The sequence below is a fragment of the Zonotrichia albicollis genome, chromosome 10 (assembly GCF_047830755.1).
Source record: "Zonotrichia albicollis isolate bZonAlb1 chromosome 10, bZonAlb1.hap1, whole genome shotgun sequence".
Taxonomy (NCBI): domain Eukaryota; kingdom Metazoa; phylum Chordata; class Aves; order Passeriformes; family Passerellidae; genus Zonotrichia; species Zonotrichia albicollis.
The window spans coordinates 6,390,113-6,406,756 of NC_133828.1; the positions used below are offsets into that span (position 1 = coordinate 6,390,113).

At 42.4% G+C, this 16,644-nt stretch overlaps 1 protein-coding gene across 5 annotated transcripts in view; it reads right to left on the minus strand.

Annotated features, from left to right (window-relative positions):
- The window catches only part of THSD7B (thrombospondin type 1 domain containing 7B), a 299,016-nt gene that overhangs the window by 184,728 nt on the left and 97,644 nt on the right, over nt 1–16,644 (minus strand). For all 5 annotated transcript variants that reach the window (XM_074547892.1, XM_074547895.1, XM_074547893.1 and 2 more), the window contains one exon: nt 7,720–8,515. In XM_074547892.1, the coding sequence (XP_074403993.1) occupies nt 7,720–8,515 (796 nt within the window). The remainder of the gene's footprint in view (nt 1–7,719; nt 8,516–16,644) is intronic.

The following is a 16,644-nucleotide window of genomic DNA, read 5'->3' on the forward strand; positions in this document are numbered from 1 at the left end:
GTTAGATAACCAGAGACTCAGGAATGCTGCAAGCGGGGCTGGATTTTGGGACTCAGTTACTCCTGCTGACATCAGGACATGATCTCATTCATTCTGTAAAACATCAATAGTGCCCCAGGCCAAACACAATGGGAAACCAAATTCCAAGGGCTACCAGCTGATGAGATTTGGTACCAAGATACAAAGTCCCAGAATACCATTTTGAAGAGTCTCAAAGCTACAACACTGTAGCTTTTTTTTGATTTCTGTATAGTGTTATATGGACAGTGCAAACTGGCCTCAGAAATTAGGACCACACCTGGTGAACTCAGTGTGAAGTCTAATTTTTCTTCTCCAGCCTCCAGCTGCTTGTGGTCAAAGCTTTTGCCAGCTGTAAGGAGCAAACACAGGTACACTTAAAAGGTGTGAAATCTAGGGCTGCTGCCAGGGAAGCAGCCATTACCTCTCCTGCTATTCCTTACAGCACAGTTTGGCCAAACCACCTCCCTCTAAAGCAAACAGACTGGAGCAATCATGTCAGGATTGCTGGGAAGCCTCATGGGGAGAGCAGAGAAGGTAAAGGGCACTCACGCCCTTCTCCAGTCTAGAAATTGGTCCCCTTTTCACACTGGTCAACAGGAATATTCCCATTGAAACACATCAAGTTTGACTAGACCCTCAATCACCAGCATTTAGTGACTTCTATTTGAACTCCAAAGTAAACCAAAAAAAAACTATAACAACTTTTTGTCTTGATTTCTTCACCCAGAATAAAACTCAGTAATCTCACAGGTGCTGTGAGAATGAATTTACTGAGGCTTATTTAAACAACTTCAACAAGTACAAACAGCCTGTGACGTAACCCCTTCAAAATGAAACTATTCTTGCTTACAATTGAAAAACATGTCTCATTTCTCTACTACAAGTCAAATTGAACTGATTACAAAGCTATCTCTGGTACAAGACGTCAGTTCTATCAAAACAAGGTTCTGGAAAGTAATAATCATTATATAGGTACTTACTAACACAGGGGTTTTGAGTGATTTTTGGAACATTAAGTTAGGTGCAGTCACATCAATGGTCACTTTATTTCCTTTTTAATATTTCTTCAAAAGGGGAGCCACCCATGCTAAAACATTAACAAGGAAGAATAATTTCTGATCTTCAGTAGATAAAACGTAACACATAAAAGACACTGTCCTAACGGATGGTTCCAGAAAACTGAAGTTTATCTAAGAACACAGAATGGTGGGGGGAGGGAAAGTAACTGATCTTGCTTCTCAAAGCAATCAAAACTCCCCATTCAGATAAAGTGTGAAGAGCAAAATCCACTTTTGGTATTGCACCACTGCCAAAGAGACCTTAGTCCTGCCTGATCTTTATTGAAACACCAACTAAAACGTAGCCTTTAAAAATCTGGATTGGAGTCTTGGTTCAAATGATCTTTGCCAGTCCCAGTTCTTAGCCAGACAATACCTGCCCTAATGGATTCTCCAGACCTGTGCCAGTCCTCTGGCTGGGAAAGCCATCCCTGCCCAGAAATCAATCACCTTTGCCAGAGGCTGAATAGCTGGTCCTTTCCCTGAAAATCTCCCCCACTGCTCCTGCTATAAAAGGCAAGATGCTAACTTTGTTGACCTCAAGGTGAATGAGACATGGAGCTGGCAATTTCCACCCTGTTCAAGTAGGCTTTTGAGGGAGAATTACAAGCAACCGCTGAACAGAAAGAAAATTAATTAACTTGTACCTACTCACTCAGAGCCTCCAAGTCAAATTAATTGTGACACTGAGCAACACAAAGACAAATGTAAAAACACTCTTTTGCATGAAATTCAGACACAGCCTTTCATGTCGCAGATGTATTTAGGACGATCTAATACAGATAAAGCCCAGACCTGCGAGACACTCGCTGATCTGAGGCTGCAAACCAGACATTTGTGCTGCTGTGGCTGTGTCCAAACCAGCAGGGACAGGAACGAGGTCTTGGGGGACAGGAGGTACTCTCTCAGCCCTGATGATAGACTAAAATCAGTTTAAAACTGATTTTCGACATATTCAAGTCTCAGGTTAGATCTTCTACTTGGGGGTCGATCTGGTAACAGTGATACAGCAGAGTACTGTAGTTTACACATTACACAAGTGCTGCTTTTTTGTGTGTTACATGCTTGGAGTGGCACTGTAAAACCCCAGGAATTGTTTCCCAGCCCACGCTGTGGTGTCTGTGGCGTAGGATGGATCCATTAGTGAGCAGCCAGCAGCAGCACAGAGCACAGCTCGCTCAAGTGCCCTCTGAGCCTCTTGTGTGCTGAAGGGCAATAAACCACTTATTAAAGAAACACAAAACACAAGGAAGGAAACCTACTCACGTCTGTTTCACACTCCCAGAGTCCTGGAGCAGAGCAGCAGAGGAGGAGGGAAAGCAGCCCAGGGCACCACCCTGACTGTGCAGCTCCACATCCCCATGGCTGTGTCACTTGAGGCTGCTGCCCCCAGAGCAGCACCACTCATCTCCTCCATCTCCAGCCACACACACCCATGAGACACAGGAGCTGTGCAGCCCTGAGCTGAACCACACCACCTTCCTGCTCTGGACAAGAAGCAAGTCACCAAAAATAGCACATTTTCCAACAGCTCAGTGCGTGTGCTACATGCCCTGCAGTCACACAGCCATCACATCCACCACATGGGAATGAGTGGGAACAGGTCCATCAGCTGGAAAAAGCAGCAACACCACCCTGGAGCTGTGCACCAGTAAATCAGGTTGGGCATAGCACAGGAGTCACCCCTGCTTCCCTTCCCAGCTGTACCAAGGCACTCAGAAGCACAGGTGAATGCATTTCCTTACTTACAGGATGAGACAGGCACTTATTGTTAAACCTTTCACACTGAAAGCATCCTCTGCAAAGAAACTGGGCACACTAAGAAGCTGTCACCATGGCCAGGCTGCTGGCACAGGGGCAGCACCAGGAGCACAGGGTGCCACGTCCACAGCCAGGCTGTCCCCAGCAGCTCAGGAAGGCTCCTGGGGAGTCCCATGCCTGACCAGGGAACTCATGTTCAAACCCACCTGCTGCAGAGCAAGATAAACTTGAAGTGAGCTAAGTTAACAACCCATTTATATTTTTCCTCCTTCTTCTTCTTCAGCACCGTCTCCTATTCTGTAATTAAAGACCCAGCCCTACAGGCTACTGGAATTCACACTGCCTGCTCTTTGCACTTGGTCAATAATATTAACATCTCATAATGGACAGTCTTGCCATGCTTCTAACAGCATTAAAACACTTATTTCCCTTAGAAATTGGCAATCAGTGTTAACAGGCACACTTCTGAGAATTCCTAATACACTTCTGAGAATTCCTAATGTATTTTAGGGTCTTCAAGTGCTGCCAGGACTGTTCTGGATACCATATATTCAATCTGTGCAGCAGAGGTTTCTTTGGCAGAAGAAACATCAGCCCCTTCTGCACCAGGCTGGTGAAGATGGGGAATATTTGCTTGCCACAAAACTGACCTAAGGGAAAGGGAACTGGGAGACCTATAATCCAAACAAACATCAGTAAAGATGTCAAAGTTTTGGTGTTTCCAGAATTTCATGCACCAGATCCTCTGTTTTAATTAAAAATAAAATGCTGGCTTCCATCTGCACTGCCTTGGCAGACTCTGAGATCTTGGGGCTACAGAGGCAGCTGCCTCCCAGCACAGTCTGGGAACAAGAGAAAAACCACAATTATTATTGGACAGCACTTCTAAAATCACTGAACCCCAGAACCATTAGGGCTGGAACAGATCTCTATGATCCCTGAGTCCAACTATGAAGCCAGCACTGCCATGTGCACCACTAAACCATATCCCCAAGTGCCACATCCACACACCTTTGGAACCATCCCCTGAGCAGCCTATTCCAATGCCTGGCCAATAAATTGCTACTCATGGAAATTAAAAAGGCCTCACTTTGTTTCTTGTGCTTTTAAATAAAAGCAAAAGAAATGAGAGACAAAACTTTTGAAAAGAATATTCTTCTTCTCCAACAGCTCAGGGATTTGTTTTCAAGCCTGAGCACTGAGGCTTGATTCCTACATCTGCCAGGAGGAATGTGAACATAGAATTTCTCTCCCAGATCAGAATCACAACCATCAAATAGCATTTTACAGCACAGCATTTTCACCTCCGGACTGCAGAATTTTGTATTCACCCAGAGAACAGAAGAATGTCAACACTGAAACTGCAAATATTTTTTTCCTAAAAACATACAACAGCAAAGTGGTTAAGCACAGTCCACCAGGAAATGGATAATGGAAATTTAAATTACAGAGGCAAACAAAAGAGTTGAATGCTGCTCCACCTCCGCTTTGACAGATGGGTTGTCCCTTGACTGAGTTTGACCTGAATTTTCACTTACAAAGTAAAGTAAACAGAAACCCAAATCCAACTCTATTATATCACTGTTGTCATTTTACACATAGAGTGAAGAGTTTAAGAAATATGTCCATAAAAGACTCCTAATCCAAATAATAATAATAAAAAAATGCTTTTTAAGTGTTTGCTCCTGACTTTAACTTCTCAGTATGCTTAGTTGAGCACATCAGGTTAGAAAATCAGGTTAAATTTATTTAGAATTTCAATGTCTAACTATGCACATTTATTTTACCAAACTGCAATTTAGTATCTAACCTAAACAACCTTTTATTCAAAAAAAAAAAAGGAAGGAACTCAAGTGGCTTTGTCTCATTATTCTGTAGATTTTTACAACTGTGACAAGACAGGAAAGCAAAAATAGTAGCATTTTTCACATTTGTTTCTTGCATCTTTTTCAGATATTTTTTATTTTTTTAATGCATCTAAGTGGTTGTGTTTGAATCTGTTATTGAATGTAAGGCTTAAGGCAACACCATAACGTTTTTCTGAACTAAAACGAAACTTGAATTCTATCTGAAATAGTATGAAAAAAATTCCAACTTTTTAAATAAAGAAAAGTCTTTAAAAGGTTCAAACCAGATCCATAACATCATTCTATTTTGATGTTACCCCTTTTATTTTCATGAATATAACGTTTCTACACCAAAATCGTTTCTGAGCAAAAGCAAACCCTCTCAAAGCCTACTGATGTTTGGCTGTTCAATTGTTGTCACTTCAGGTGTTTTCAAAAAGGTCTGTCCCTCCCTTTCCTCTTCCTTTGTCCCTTTTCCTTCTCTTTTGAGAAATGCAGGACCTCCAGACTGAAAAGATATTTAATCAAAAACATCCCCAGCTCTGTTTCCCTGGCACGGCATGTCCAGCCTTCCACATGCTCCTGCTCCTCTCCCAGTAATTCCTATTTACAGCCCTGCAGTCAGACACCAGCAAATTAAACAACCTTGGTAATAAATTGGGCATCTTTGCCATTTCATTAGGAATTAGGAAGCAGGATGAGGATGTGGCCCCTCTGCTCTGGTGGTGGTTAGCTGATCTCTCCTGTCACCTGCAAGAACTGGGCACTGGTGGAAGGCAAAGCCCAACAGCTCAGAGCCTGCTCTTAAAGCACATCTTGGGATATTCCTGTGCTTTCCCTCAGTTTTCCACAAGTTTAATTTACAGTGGTGCTTGCTTAGCAACGTTAGTAAAAAAGGGAAACATCAGCCAGGAAAATGCAGGAGCACAAATAAGGCACTTCTCCCCAGGTTTACAGCAGGCACTTGGCTGCCTGCCAGTCCCCACCACGGGGTTATGCAAATGCATTTACTCTTCTTTATCAGTAGCCAAAATACCACCGGTGCTGTACAGCAACATCTGTAAGATCGGGCTGCTCTTCAGAAGAACGGCAGCAAATCTGCTGCACAACAAAACGAGGAGGACACCACCAGGGGATGCTTAGAGGGAGTCACTGTCAGGAGGATTTGATATCGGTGACACTGCAGCCCTGGAACCAAACAGGGAGTGGATTTGGGGCTGGATTTTTAGCTTTGAATTTTAGGTCCAAAAGGAGAAAGGAGAAGTGTGTGAGTGTCTGGATGCTGTAACATGACATGACCTTTTCTCCCCTACTCAATCAATGGGCTTTGCTCTTGCATTTAGAGTAAGAGTAAAGGATGGGTCAGGCCCAGCTCTGCAGTAAATCTGAGACACAAGCTCAGCAGAAAAAGACTGCCAGGAGGTGGCTAATGGAGCTGTACACTCCCAAAAAGGGGGCTAGATCAGCAAAAAACTCAGAAAGGAACAAGGAAAAAGACAGCTCGATCAAGGATAGTCACTAAAACTAAAACTCTGCACTGTCATCCAGAAACTCAGTGTATAACACAGAAAACATTTATAGAAAGTTTCCATTTCCATTATTAGAGCAAATATAGCAGTGAGTGTGTGAGGGCAGAGCAAGTGAAATTTTAACAAAATCAGGATTGCCCTCCCAGAGCCTCTGATAAGAAATGAGTTGCAAGAGGCAGGAGAAAGCTAACAAGTGTTAACAGACATAAAGCTGCTGCTGGTCACACTGTGGAATAAATCACAAGTGACTCCATTAAAGTCAAGCAGCTACATGAGCATAAAATCTGTATATTTAGAATCGGCATATAATAAGAGACGAGTAATAAAGTCAAGATGTTAGAAACTGCTGGAACATTTCACAAAGCCTGACTTTTTTCCAAGTGATAAAAAAAAATACTTCATACTTGGCTATGGGTGTAATAGGAGTGGGTAAGAAAAACAGTTAGAATTCATATTTTCACCTCAGTGTGTGTGCAAAAACACTGCAGAAATTAACAGGGGTAGAGAACTGGATGTAAAATAACCCCTTCTCTCTGCCATTTGAGTTTGTGCAGGTGCCAGGAGCTATGAATTATTGAGAAACAGATTGATTTCTGCAAAATTCAAGAGAAGGATTTTTCAAGAACTTCTAATTTCCTTGAAAAACAGAACACAATAAGATCTCCAGAAATTCTGACTTTCTCATAAGTCAATCAATTTATCAGTCATCTGTAGCTACTGGCACCTACCCAAATCCAACCTGAAGTCAAACAGCAGAGCTCAGCTTAAATTTATATGTGAGAAATAGAAAGGATAAATCTTTCCATTATTTGCTGAACATTACTGTAACCTTCACATTCAAATTACAGCAAAGCAACCTATATATATAAGGAGAAAGAGTAATCATTAGAAAAAACATTAGATAAGGACAGAAATCAAAAACCTGTATCCAAGATGGACGTGCCAGTCACCTACGCTGTACCAGCACCCAAGAGTTACATCCAGACAGGAAGGCTCCTCAATAAAAATAACAATCCCAGGTTTACTCACTGATTTCTTTCCAAAATATACCTTCTAGCACATTCACAATATCTGAGATTTATTTTACCCTGTATTGATTCATAAGAATGAAGGAGTTTAAGCTGATGCAATCTTAGCCTCTTATACCAAATATATGCAGTACATGACTGAGAATGGATCCTCCCTCTCCCACAGCCAGGGCCCAGCAACAGCACAAAGTGATATATAATTCCATTTCCTCAAAACAACAACAAAAATGAGACCCAGAAGAGAATTATTAAAAATTATAAAATGAATTTAAACAGTCACAAATCGTAGAAGAATGCAAAATCTTCAACATACGCTAGAAAGGAATTAAATCAAGAAAAGGTTCATAAAGAAAACACATTAAAAACTGCGTTTAAAACTCGAGAATGGGATTCATTCACCGTGGCGCTGCCAGGCAGAGCCAGGGCTCCATCACACAAATGCAGCGGGGATGCCAGTAGCGGGAATCAGCCTTACCTGAGCTCCACGTGCTTCCCATCGCTCCGCACACAGCGCACCTGCCTGGTTTGGTACCCGATCTCCACCTCCCCGGCCGGCTGCTGGGGATGAGAGCCACCGAGTCCGGCCGCGCTTCGCTCTCCAGAGTCCGAGCCCAAATCCAGCATCGTCCTGCCCGTCAGCTCCGCGTCTCTAGGATGGGGCAGCCGGCATTGGCCCCAGGGGCCCAGGCGGAGGCTGTAGGTGTGCTGCTCCTCCCCGAGCGGACAGGCGGGAGCCCCGCAGGCTCTGGACTCCGTCAGGTTGGGGCACGGCGCCCCGCCGTAGAGCGGGGGAGCGATGACGGCCCGGGAGCGGTGCTGCAGGCTCCCGGCGCAGCCCGGGCCGCACGGGGACCAGCCCGAGAACTGGGACACGACGCAGTCCCGCGGGCAGGGCACCAGGCAGGCCTGCTCGGCCGGCGGCTGAGGGCTGAAGTGCTCGCAGATCTCGCTGGACACCACGGTCCTGTTGAGCTTCTGCAGGCAGCGGACGCTGCGGCGCTGCAGCCCGTGCTGAGCGGTGACACAGGCCTCGGCCCCCGCCTCAGCGCCCGCGGCCGGGACCAGCCCGCACCTGTCCCATCCCGAAACCTCCCACTCGAACAGCTCCAGGTGCCAGTCGCACACTTTAAAGCACCTCCGCTGGCTCTCGGGTTTGTCCTGCTGGTCGCAGTTGGCGTGGAACGTGGTCCAGCCCTCGGCGTGGGTGCACCAGACGGCCCGGCTGCGAACGCCCCCCGAGCCGCAGTCCCCGATGCAGCGGCCCCAGTGACCTGCAAGAGAGGGGCTGGTGAGAAATAGCACACAACGCTGCCCTGCAAAATCTTCAACCTCCTGACAACGGCAGAAATAGCACACAATGCTGCCCTGCAAAATCTTCAACCTCCTGACACCGGCAGAACATCACACAACCACCAAGCCGCCAACTCAGAACGGTTTGGGTTGGAAGGGGCCATAAAGCTCCTCTCATTCCAACCCCCTGCCATGGAACACCTTCCACTGTCCCAGGTTGCTCCAAGCCCCTCCAACCTGGCCTTGGGAACTTCCAGGAATGGAGCATCCACAGCTTCTCTGGGCAGCCTGTGCCAGGACCTCCCCACCCTCTGATTAAAGAATTTCTTCCCAACTTCTCACCAAAATCTTGCCTCTTTTAATGGCATATGTTCCATGTTGCAATATGTTCCATGTTGCAATATGTTCTCCCCTCCTGCCTCTTTTAATGGCATATGTTCCATGTTCCAATATGTTCCTCCTTCTCCTATCGCTATCTGCCCACGTCAAAAAATATAAATCATATATAAAATATAAGCCATAACCCATCATGTATTAAAAAGCAAATAACTACCAGCTGGTCCCTAAAATTGGTTAAATGCTTCCTAAAGGCTGCAAGTCACTTCTCCCAGTGTACTCACATGGAGAATGTTTGGGGAAAAAAGAAAATGCCTCATAGTGCTTCAATTTAAAAGCGAGCCTTTAATTTCTGCAGCAGTAAAATTCATCCCAAATGAATATTTAATTTCATTTGTACAAATTAATATAAAAATGATCATAAAAGAACAATCATCTAATAGGAAAAGAAAGTCAAGTTAGATAAGAGGAAAACAGTCTTAATAGAGCAATTAGTCAACAGAATAAACTGCACTGGGAAGCAGCAGAGTCATCATCCAAAGGGATAAAACAGTGAGGATAAATACATGAAAATAATCACCCTCAAGGTACACTGAGTAAATCGTTTCCACTTGCAGCACGTGGCACTATGAGATGTGGCAAAGCCATCATTCAGGAGGAGAAATTAAATCAAAATAAAACCCAGCAATGTAGTTTTCAGTTCTGGAGCACACCAACAGACACACGTAATTGTATGAAATTTACTTGAGGATTTACAAGTGAAAGCAATCAGACAAGGCTAAATAGAACAATTTGTCTGTGAAAATATTATTCAATAAAAATCCACCAAATCAAAAAAATACTGAGGGCTATAAAGTACAAAATTACCAGCAAACTGAAGAGCAAAGGTAGAGAAAAGCACTCAGGCTGAATTTTGACTATTAAAGGGATTTTGATGATCCTCTCAAGGGGGTGTTATCTCGTTCCTAAGTTTAAAAACTTTCCAATACCTCATAAAAGAGCCATTTTGTTCACTACAAACATTGCATATGTAATTCTTGCCTGAAAATACACTGCAATTGCCCTATAGTTTCTATTTTCTCAAGGCAGAAAATGAACTTGCAACAAATAAGTCGATTTATATTAAGCAACACTACTGCAGTCAGTTTTTTTTTTTAATTGATTTTAAAACTACCGGAATCAGTTAGATGTCCAAACACACACAAAAACCAAAACCAGTCCCATAACAGCTGCTATTATAATCCCCGGTATTTTCTTCAGGCAATGATGGTTTTGTTGGCAATCCCATTGTTCTTTCTCTGTGAATAGAGGAGTTGATCCTCCAGAGACAGGGGCTTGACACTGTGTAATGAAAAATGAAAATAAATAAATAAAAACTCCCGATGTTTTTATTTTAAGGAAAGGAGAGAAGCAGATAGGAACTGGATATAACTAAACTTCTTTTCCAATAGATCCCATGGTTCCTGTTCCTCCTGCCCCATCTTCCAAGCCAGGGCTGCAGCTCTGCCCTCAGTCAGGCACCTTTTGCAGTGGTGAACAGGCTGGGGCAAGAGGGGATGGCAGAGTCCTCGAGGTTTGGACAGCTGCAGCTTTTGCTGAATCCCTCAGGCTATGTGCAGAAATCTGTGTCCTTTTAATGCCTCTGATTCTCACCAAAAGATATCAGCCCAAGGTAAGGACTCAGTCATGACAGCTACTGTGAATGGGAAAAGGCAGCATCAAACTTAGTGTGCTCTACAAGCTGTCCTACACTAATGACAGGCTTTCAGCAGAATCCAGTGTGCTTAAAAACTAAGTAATAAAAAAAAAATTAATCTTTAAATATGCTTTTGAAGTTCTGTTACAGGGAAGAGGTCCACTGACAACTTAAACATTCGTCCTTGATACCTCACCTTGATCTAACAGAATAATCTTTTCTATTGCCACCAAGATTTGAAACCAGACATTAGATTATGCAAATACTGTCATCTAAAGATAATAGTCAAAATTCAGATCTCAAGTCCTGGGTGGCTTTCTATAACAGAGAAAAGTGACAATGATTAAGCATCACAACATAATTGTATCATGAACTTATTTATTTCTGTGCAGCACTTCAGCAAAGACAGTTTAGTTTTTAGAGATGTCGGAGTTTCAGTACAGAAGAAGTTCCATTTTCACCAGTTTTATTCAAAGCAAAAATTAAAAAAAAATAAAATCCCTTTAGCATTAAACAGAATGAAATTTTACACATCAATAGGACCTTGAAACACATTACACCAATCAAGGGCTTACTATTTCTTAAGACAGTGAATTGCATTAAAATAGCATTAACCCCCTCCCCCCATGCAGGAATGCCAGGCAGTTGTAGCAGAGATCACTCATCAAACTCAGCACTGCTCTTTCCCCACTGCACAGAACTCTCCTGGGTGCTGCTCATGAACTGCTCTACTCATGAACGGCAGAATGATCACTCAAACATTAACAGGATACAGAGACACTCAGCTGAAGCCAGAAAGCAAGAACTGGCCATTATTTAAAGTCAGATGTGAATTCAGAATGAAAAATTACTAAAAACCGAAAAAAAAAAAAAACCACCAAGCAAGAACTTGTAAGTAATTACACTGTCGTTAGACACATTATAATTTGCAATTATTCCCTGGCAAACATGCTAAAAACAGAGCCTGCTCTTGGCATACCAGAAAAAGAAGCATGAAAAATAAGGTTAAAAAATCAGATGCAAAACCCATTACTATAGATTTTTTTTCACTTTCTGACAATCTCCTCAGGTTGTGGCAGTAAACTTATCCACAATGTTTCACTGCTTGGTTACATATCCTGTTCAGTAGCTCAAATGAGGAGAAAGCTGCAAATACTTCTCGTCAATAGTCCGCTTTGTAATTAGAATTTAATTATTTTTAGAGGGCTCATATTAAATTTACACTTTTCTCAAAATCTGAGTCAATTAAAAGAAACATCTCAGCACAATGTGAATTATAATATTAACTGTGCTATAAACCCACTGGAATTTAGGCATCAGAAGCCTGAACTGCAGAAGCATGCTTTACAACTCCCCATCTAGAAAGGAAGGCCACTGGTAATTAAAGAAGAAAACTAAATAAGAGGAAATTAATTTCACAGTGATCTGTCTACAGAAAGTACAAAAATATGAAGATAAAGGCTTGACAGTCTGTCTCCTATGTATTGTACCCTAATCAGATGCTGGATGGATGCTTGATCTCATCACAGCAGGATGCAGACTGTGGATGTACATGGAAACAGGCAGGCTCCAAGCGGGGTGTAAGGAAAATCCTCACTGCTGTGAGGATAACCCTGGGAACAGGCTGCCCCAAAGGACAACAGAACCTCATCCTTGGAGGTTTCCAAGATCTGACTGAGCAAACCCTGAGGAACCTCAGGGTGTGCATTCAATGCTGAACCTGTTCTGTGGTAAGGTCCAACCAGACGAGCTCCTGTGGTCCTTTTCCACTTGGGTTTCTCTGTGTAGGAGCATCTGACTCAAAGCAAGGCTTTCTCCAGCAGCATGCCAAAAAAAAAAAAAGGTTTTCACTAATAAATACCACTGAGATCTGCAAAGTACCAATAAACACACAGCAGCATGAATAAATCCATTATCAACCAAGCCAAAGAGAAGTTCAACCAAATCACTATTTCCAAAAATGAAACAAAACTTGCTGGGCTCACACAAAAATCGTAACAGACAGATGAGGTGCCTTTGTTAGGGAACAACTGTGAACAAAGACATCCCACTGTTTCTTCCACAGCATCTGTAACACTACAAGCAATGACATGAAAGGGATTAATAAGTCAAGACAATCTGTTAAAGCAAAATTACACATTGTTCTGTTTCTCATCTTTGATCAGCCAGAAAGAGCTGTACTATCACCCCACTCAGCTTCTCTAACCCCTTTCAAAACATGCAATAGCACAGCAACTGGAGTTTATTTGATGCACTGTGCACTGATTTGTTTTCCCTGCCTTCAAGACCTACCTACAAGTGCACCATAATTGTGTCTGAAAGGATGCAGTGACATCTGCTCTCTGACACACAGGTCACACACACAGAAGGCAAGCAGGCTATACAGATAATAATTACACTTCACAGACAAAACACCACTGAACACCAAACTTACAAGAGGAATCCCAGTAAGAGCTGCTTAGTAAGTATGTTATTGCTTTATAAGAACTGCTAGAATAATTATGCTCTGTTTATTGTGACATTTTAGCTTAATTGAAACCATTTCACCAACAGAGAATTCATTCAATAATAAGCATCTCCCACAATGACTCTGTCCCTGTTGCTATGCTCTGATTTGCAAACTTAGCAGAAGATGAGCAATCAGTAAAACAGAATATTGTGTTAGTAATTTGTATCAGATAAAAGATACGCTCCACTGAAGGAACACTGAAAAAATTAATAGACAACCATTGGAATAGTCCTATTTTCTACCCATTTTTACCCTCTTTTTCAGTTTAAGTATCAAATTTAGGAGCAATCATTCAAGACCTTAACAACTTGTTTTTGAACAGAATCTCCTAATTCTTATCCATCATAACAAAGATGTACAACTTCATTTATTGAGGACTAACTCCACCAGACGGGACATAACTCCCCAAAATCCCTGCAGCATCCACTTTAATTGAATACTTCTGTTTGAAATGTCCCAGAAGCCCTCTGAATGTCATCCTTCCACCAGAGCAGGGCTTTGGGAAGTGCAGAGCTCCAACTCAGCCTGTGAATTCTGAGAACAGGTAACAACTGACTCAGAGAACACATGAGCCTTATTCCTAATGGCACTACAGCTAATTAATCTCCACTATTAGTAAGACAGAAAAAATAAATTCCACTGAATATGTTTCACCAGAACAACTGGCTGTTTTATGAGAAGGTTTTATGAGATTTATGTAATTTTAATGTAATTTTATGAGAATTATGCATGTTTTATGAGATTTGGAAGTATATTTATTTCTCATATGCCAAAGCTGTTGAAGATCACACAAATTACAACATAGTTCCTCACCAATATTTTTTTTCTTGGCAAGATACAAAGGCATTGGGGTTCTTGGCATATTATGCCAAGAAAAATAATTCTAAAGATTTAGATAAGGAACCTACAGCCACATATTTTCTTGCAGACTAAAGAGGCTAAAATCTTTGGCGTCGAGGACACCAGATCTGGGATATTTCAGTATTTTATAACACAAAGGAAGGTTAGTATGGCTGTAGTTGGCTGAACTGCCCATTCCCTTGCTTTCTGAAAGAGCCCTCCTGTCTCCTTGCCCTGCATCTGCTGCCACATCTCAGCCAAAACAGATTATTTTCCTTGCCTGTTCTTAACTGTGTCAATTATTTTCATATTTATTATTAACAGCAATTCATTAAATCCCTTTGTACTATAATCTGAATGAAAGATTCTATACAAAAGACTATTGTTCTATTTGCTGAGTGTCATACAGGGCATAAAAAATTCCTCTGATTTCTGGGATTAATTTTAAATATATGCAGCACTTTTTTAAACTTTCATGACCTACACAAACGAGCAATTCAGCAGCTTAGTTATTCATCTTATTTCTGATCTGAATAAATGTGAAATTTAGTGACTTACAGCCATGCAGCAGTTTGTTCCCATTTTACATTTCAGGTTTTTTCTTTATTATCCATATGCTGTAACACTCTAGACACACTCCAGCAAGAAAGACATTCTGCAGCAGAATGTAATGAACACTGCTGTTTATGAAAATACAGAGATTTACTAACCCCTTGGCACTGGAAGGCAGGATTTCCCAATATTAAGAACTAATGTAAATGGTATTAGCTGAGCTACTCAATCATGTGCCCATACCCCAGAGACAGCCCAGGGAAAAATAGTCTTTCCTTTCAACTCTCAATTAAAAACAGAAAAATAAAAAATACCCCCACATATTCCAAAACATTTCTGTCATATTCATCCAACACATTTTGAGGGTCTGTAAGAACAGATTTCTGGCCTTGACAGCAGTGGAAAATAGGACATGAGACCTAGTAATAACTAATGTATATAAGCTTGTGCATTGAAAAACAGAAAGAATAAATAGATCTTATCAACAGATTACAACTCTAAATTGTTTACTGCATATGAGATTAAAACCACCTCAGTGCTGGATTATAAATAGCTATAATCAAACTCTGGCCTTTTTGGAATTCCAAACATCTATGGAAACCAATTCTTTTTAAAACATAATAGCCTAGGTAAGGTGTTTGCAAATGTAACCTTAAGAGCAAAAGAAATGTTTCTTCAGTCACTCCAGCTTGACTCTGGGGTCTGTAATCCCCAACAGGAACTGTTATTTCTCAGTGGGAAATAAAACCAGACCCAGAATCAACACAAGACAGGTTACACAGCCCTTCCTGTAACACAAATCACTGGTTTACCAGTGGGGCTGTGGGGAAATCCTGGGCACTGCTGGACACCCCTGTCAGCAGCCCCTTCTCCTGACTTCAGTCCTTTCCCCAGTCCACAGGAAATCTCAGATCCCTTCAAGCACAATGAAACAAGAACTTGAAGAGGTCCACTCTGATATTTGCAGGCAAGAAGAAGGAAGAGAGATTTGTGAATGGGGTTATTTCTCACTTGGCTCCAGGGTGATTCAGAAGTCTCTCCAATTGGATGCAGCTCCTTACACCACTGCTTTCACACCAGCAAGCTTCACACAGAGTTTTTTCTGCTTTTCCCACACACGGCCTTTCCCCTGCTGCCCTTCACAGAGGCAGTCACTCTGAGATATTTTTCAAGCATGCAAAGCCTGCTTGAAGCATTTCAGCCCATGCCCATGTTCTGCTAAGAGCCCAGCTGGGATGCACTCAGCTCTGCAGAGTCCACCTCATCTGCATCTTCACAAGGAACCTCAACAGAATGGTTTGGGTTGGAAGGGGCCATAAACACCATCTCAGTCCAATTTCCTGCCGTGGGCAAGGACACTTTTCACTGGACCAGGTAACACCGAGCCCTGTCCAACCTGGCCTTGGGCACTTCCAGGGAAATGGGGCAGCCACAGCTGCTCTGGGCACCCTGTGCCAGGGCCTCACCTCCTCACGGGGAAGAACCCATGAACAGGAGAGACTGCCACTCATGGATTCCTGAGGGAAGCACAGCAGGAAAATTTCTGCCAAAGGTTCACTGCTCTGAGACAAGGCCTGAGTGGGACAGCTGGGGGAGGCAGCTGCTCAACATCTGCTTATTCGAGCTTCAAGACACACACAATCCTTATTTCAGTTCTGTAAGAATTCATTACCCAGCAAACACCAAAGATAGAGCCCAACCCCTCTTCCAAATTGTAGCAACTGCAGTTTCTAATTTTCTTACTCTTTCATGAAGCTTAAATTATGTTTGTTAATTAAAATAACAGCAAAATTAAAAAATTGTTTCAGAGAAAAAAGTTGTGAAATAATATAGCAATCTGCACACCTGCAGAACCTTTCTGAAGTATCCAAATTTACTTCACAAACACATTATCACAGAAATGCATGCATCCCCCTCCAGACATCATTTTAAGGAAGAACTATAATTTTTCTGCTTAGCTTCATCCTATTTCCAACTTACATATTTTATAACCCACCACAGCCCAGAAGCCCACAGACATTTTCAGCTACTGCAGCAATCAATATGTGATGGTAAAGGGATGGAAACCCAGAGATGCACATGGAGGTGCTACCAGGTCTGGCTGGGGTGAAACAGAGAAGCTGCTTCCCCTGTCCCTCAGCCTCCTGCAGATGTGTCCTCCTGGGGAAGTTCTCCAG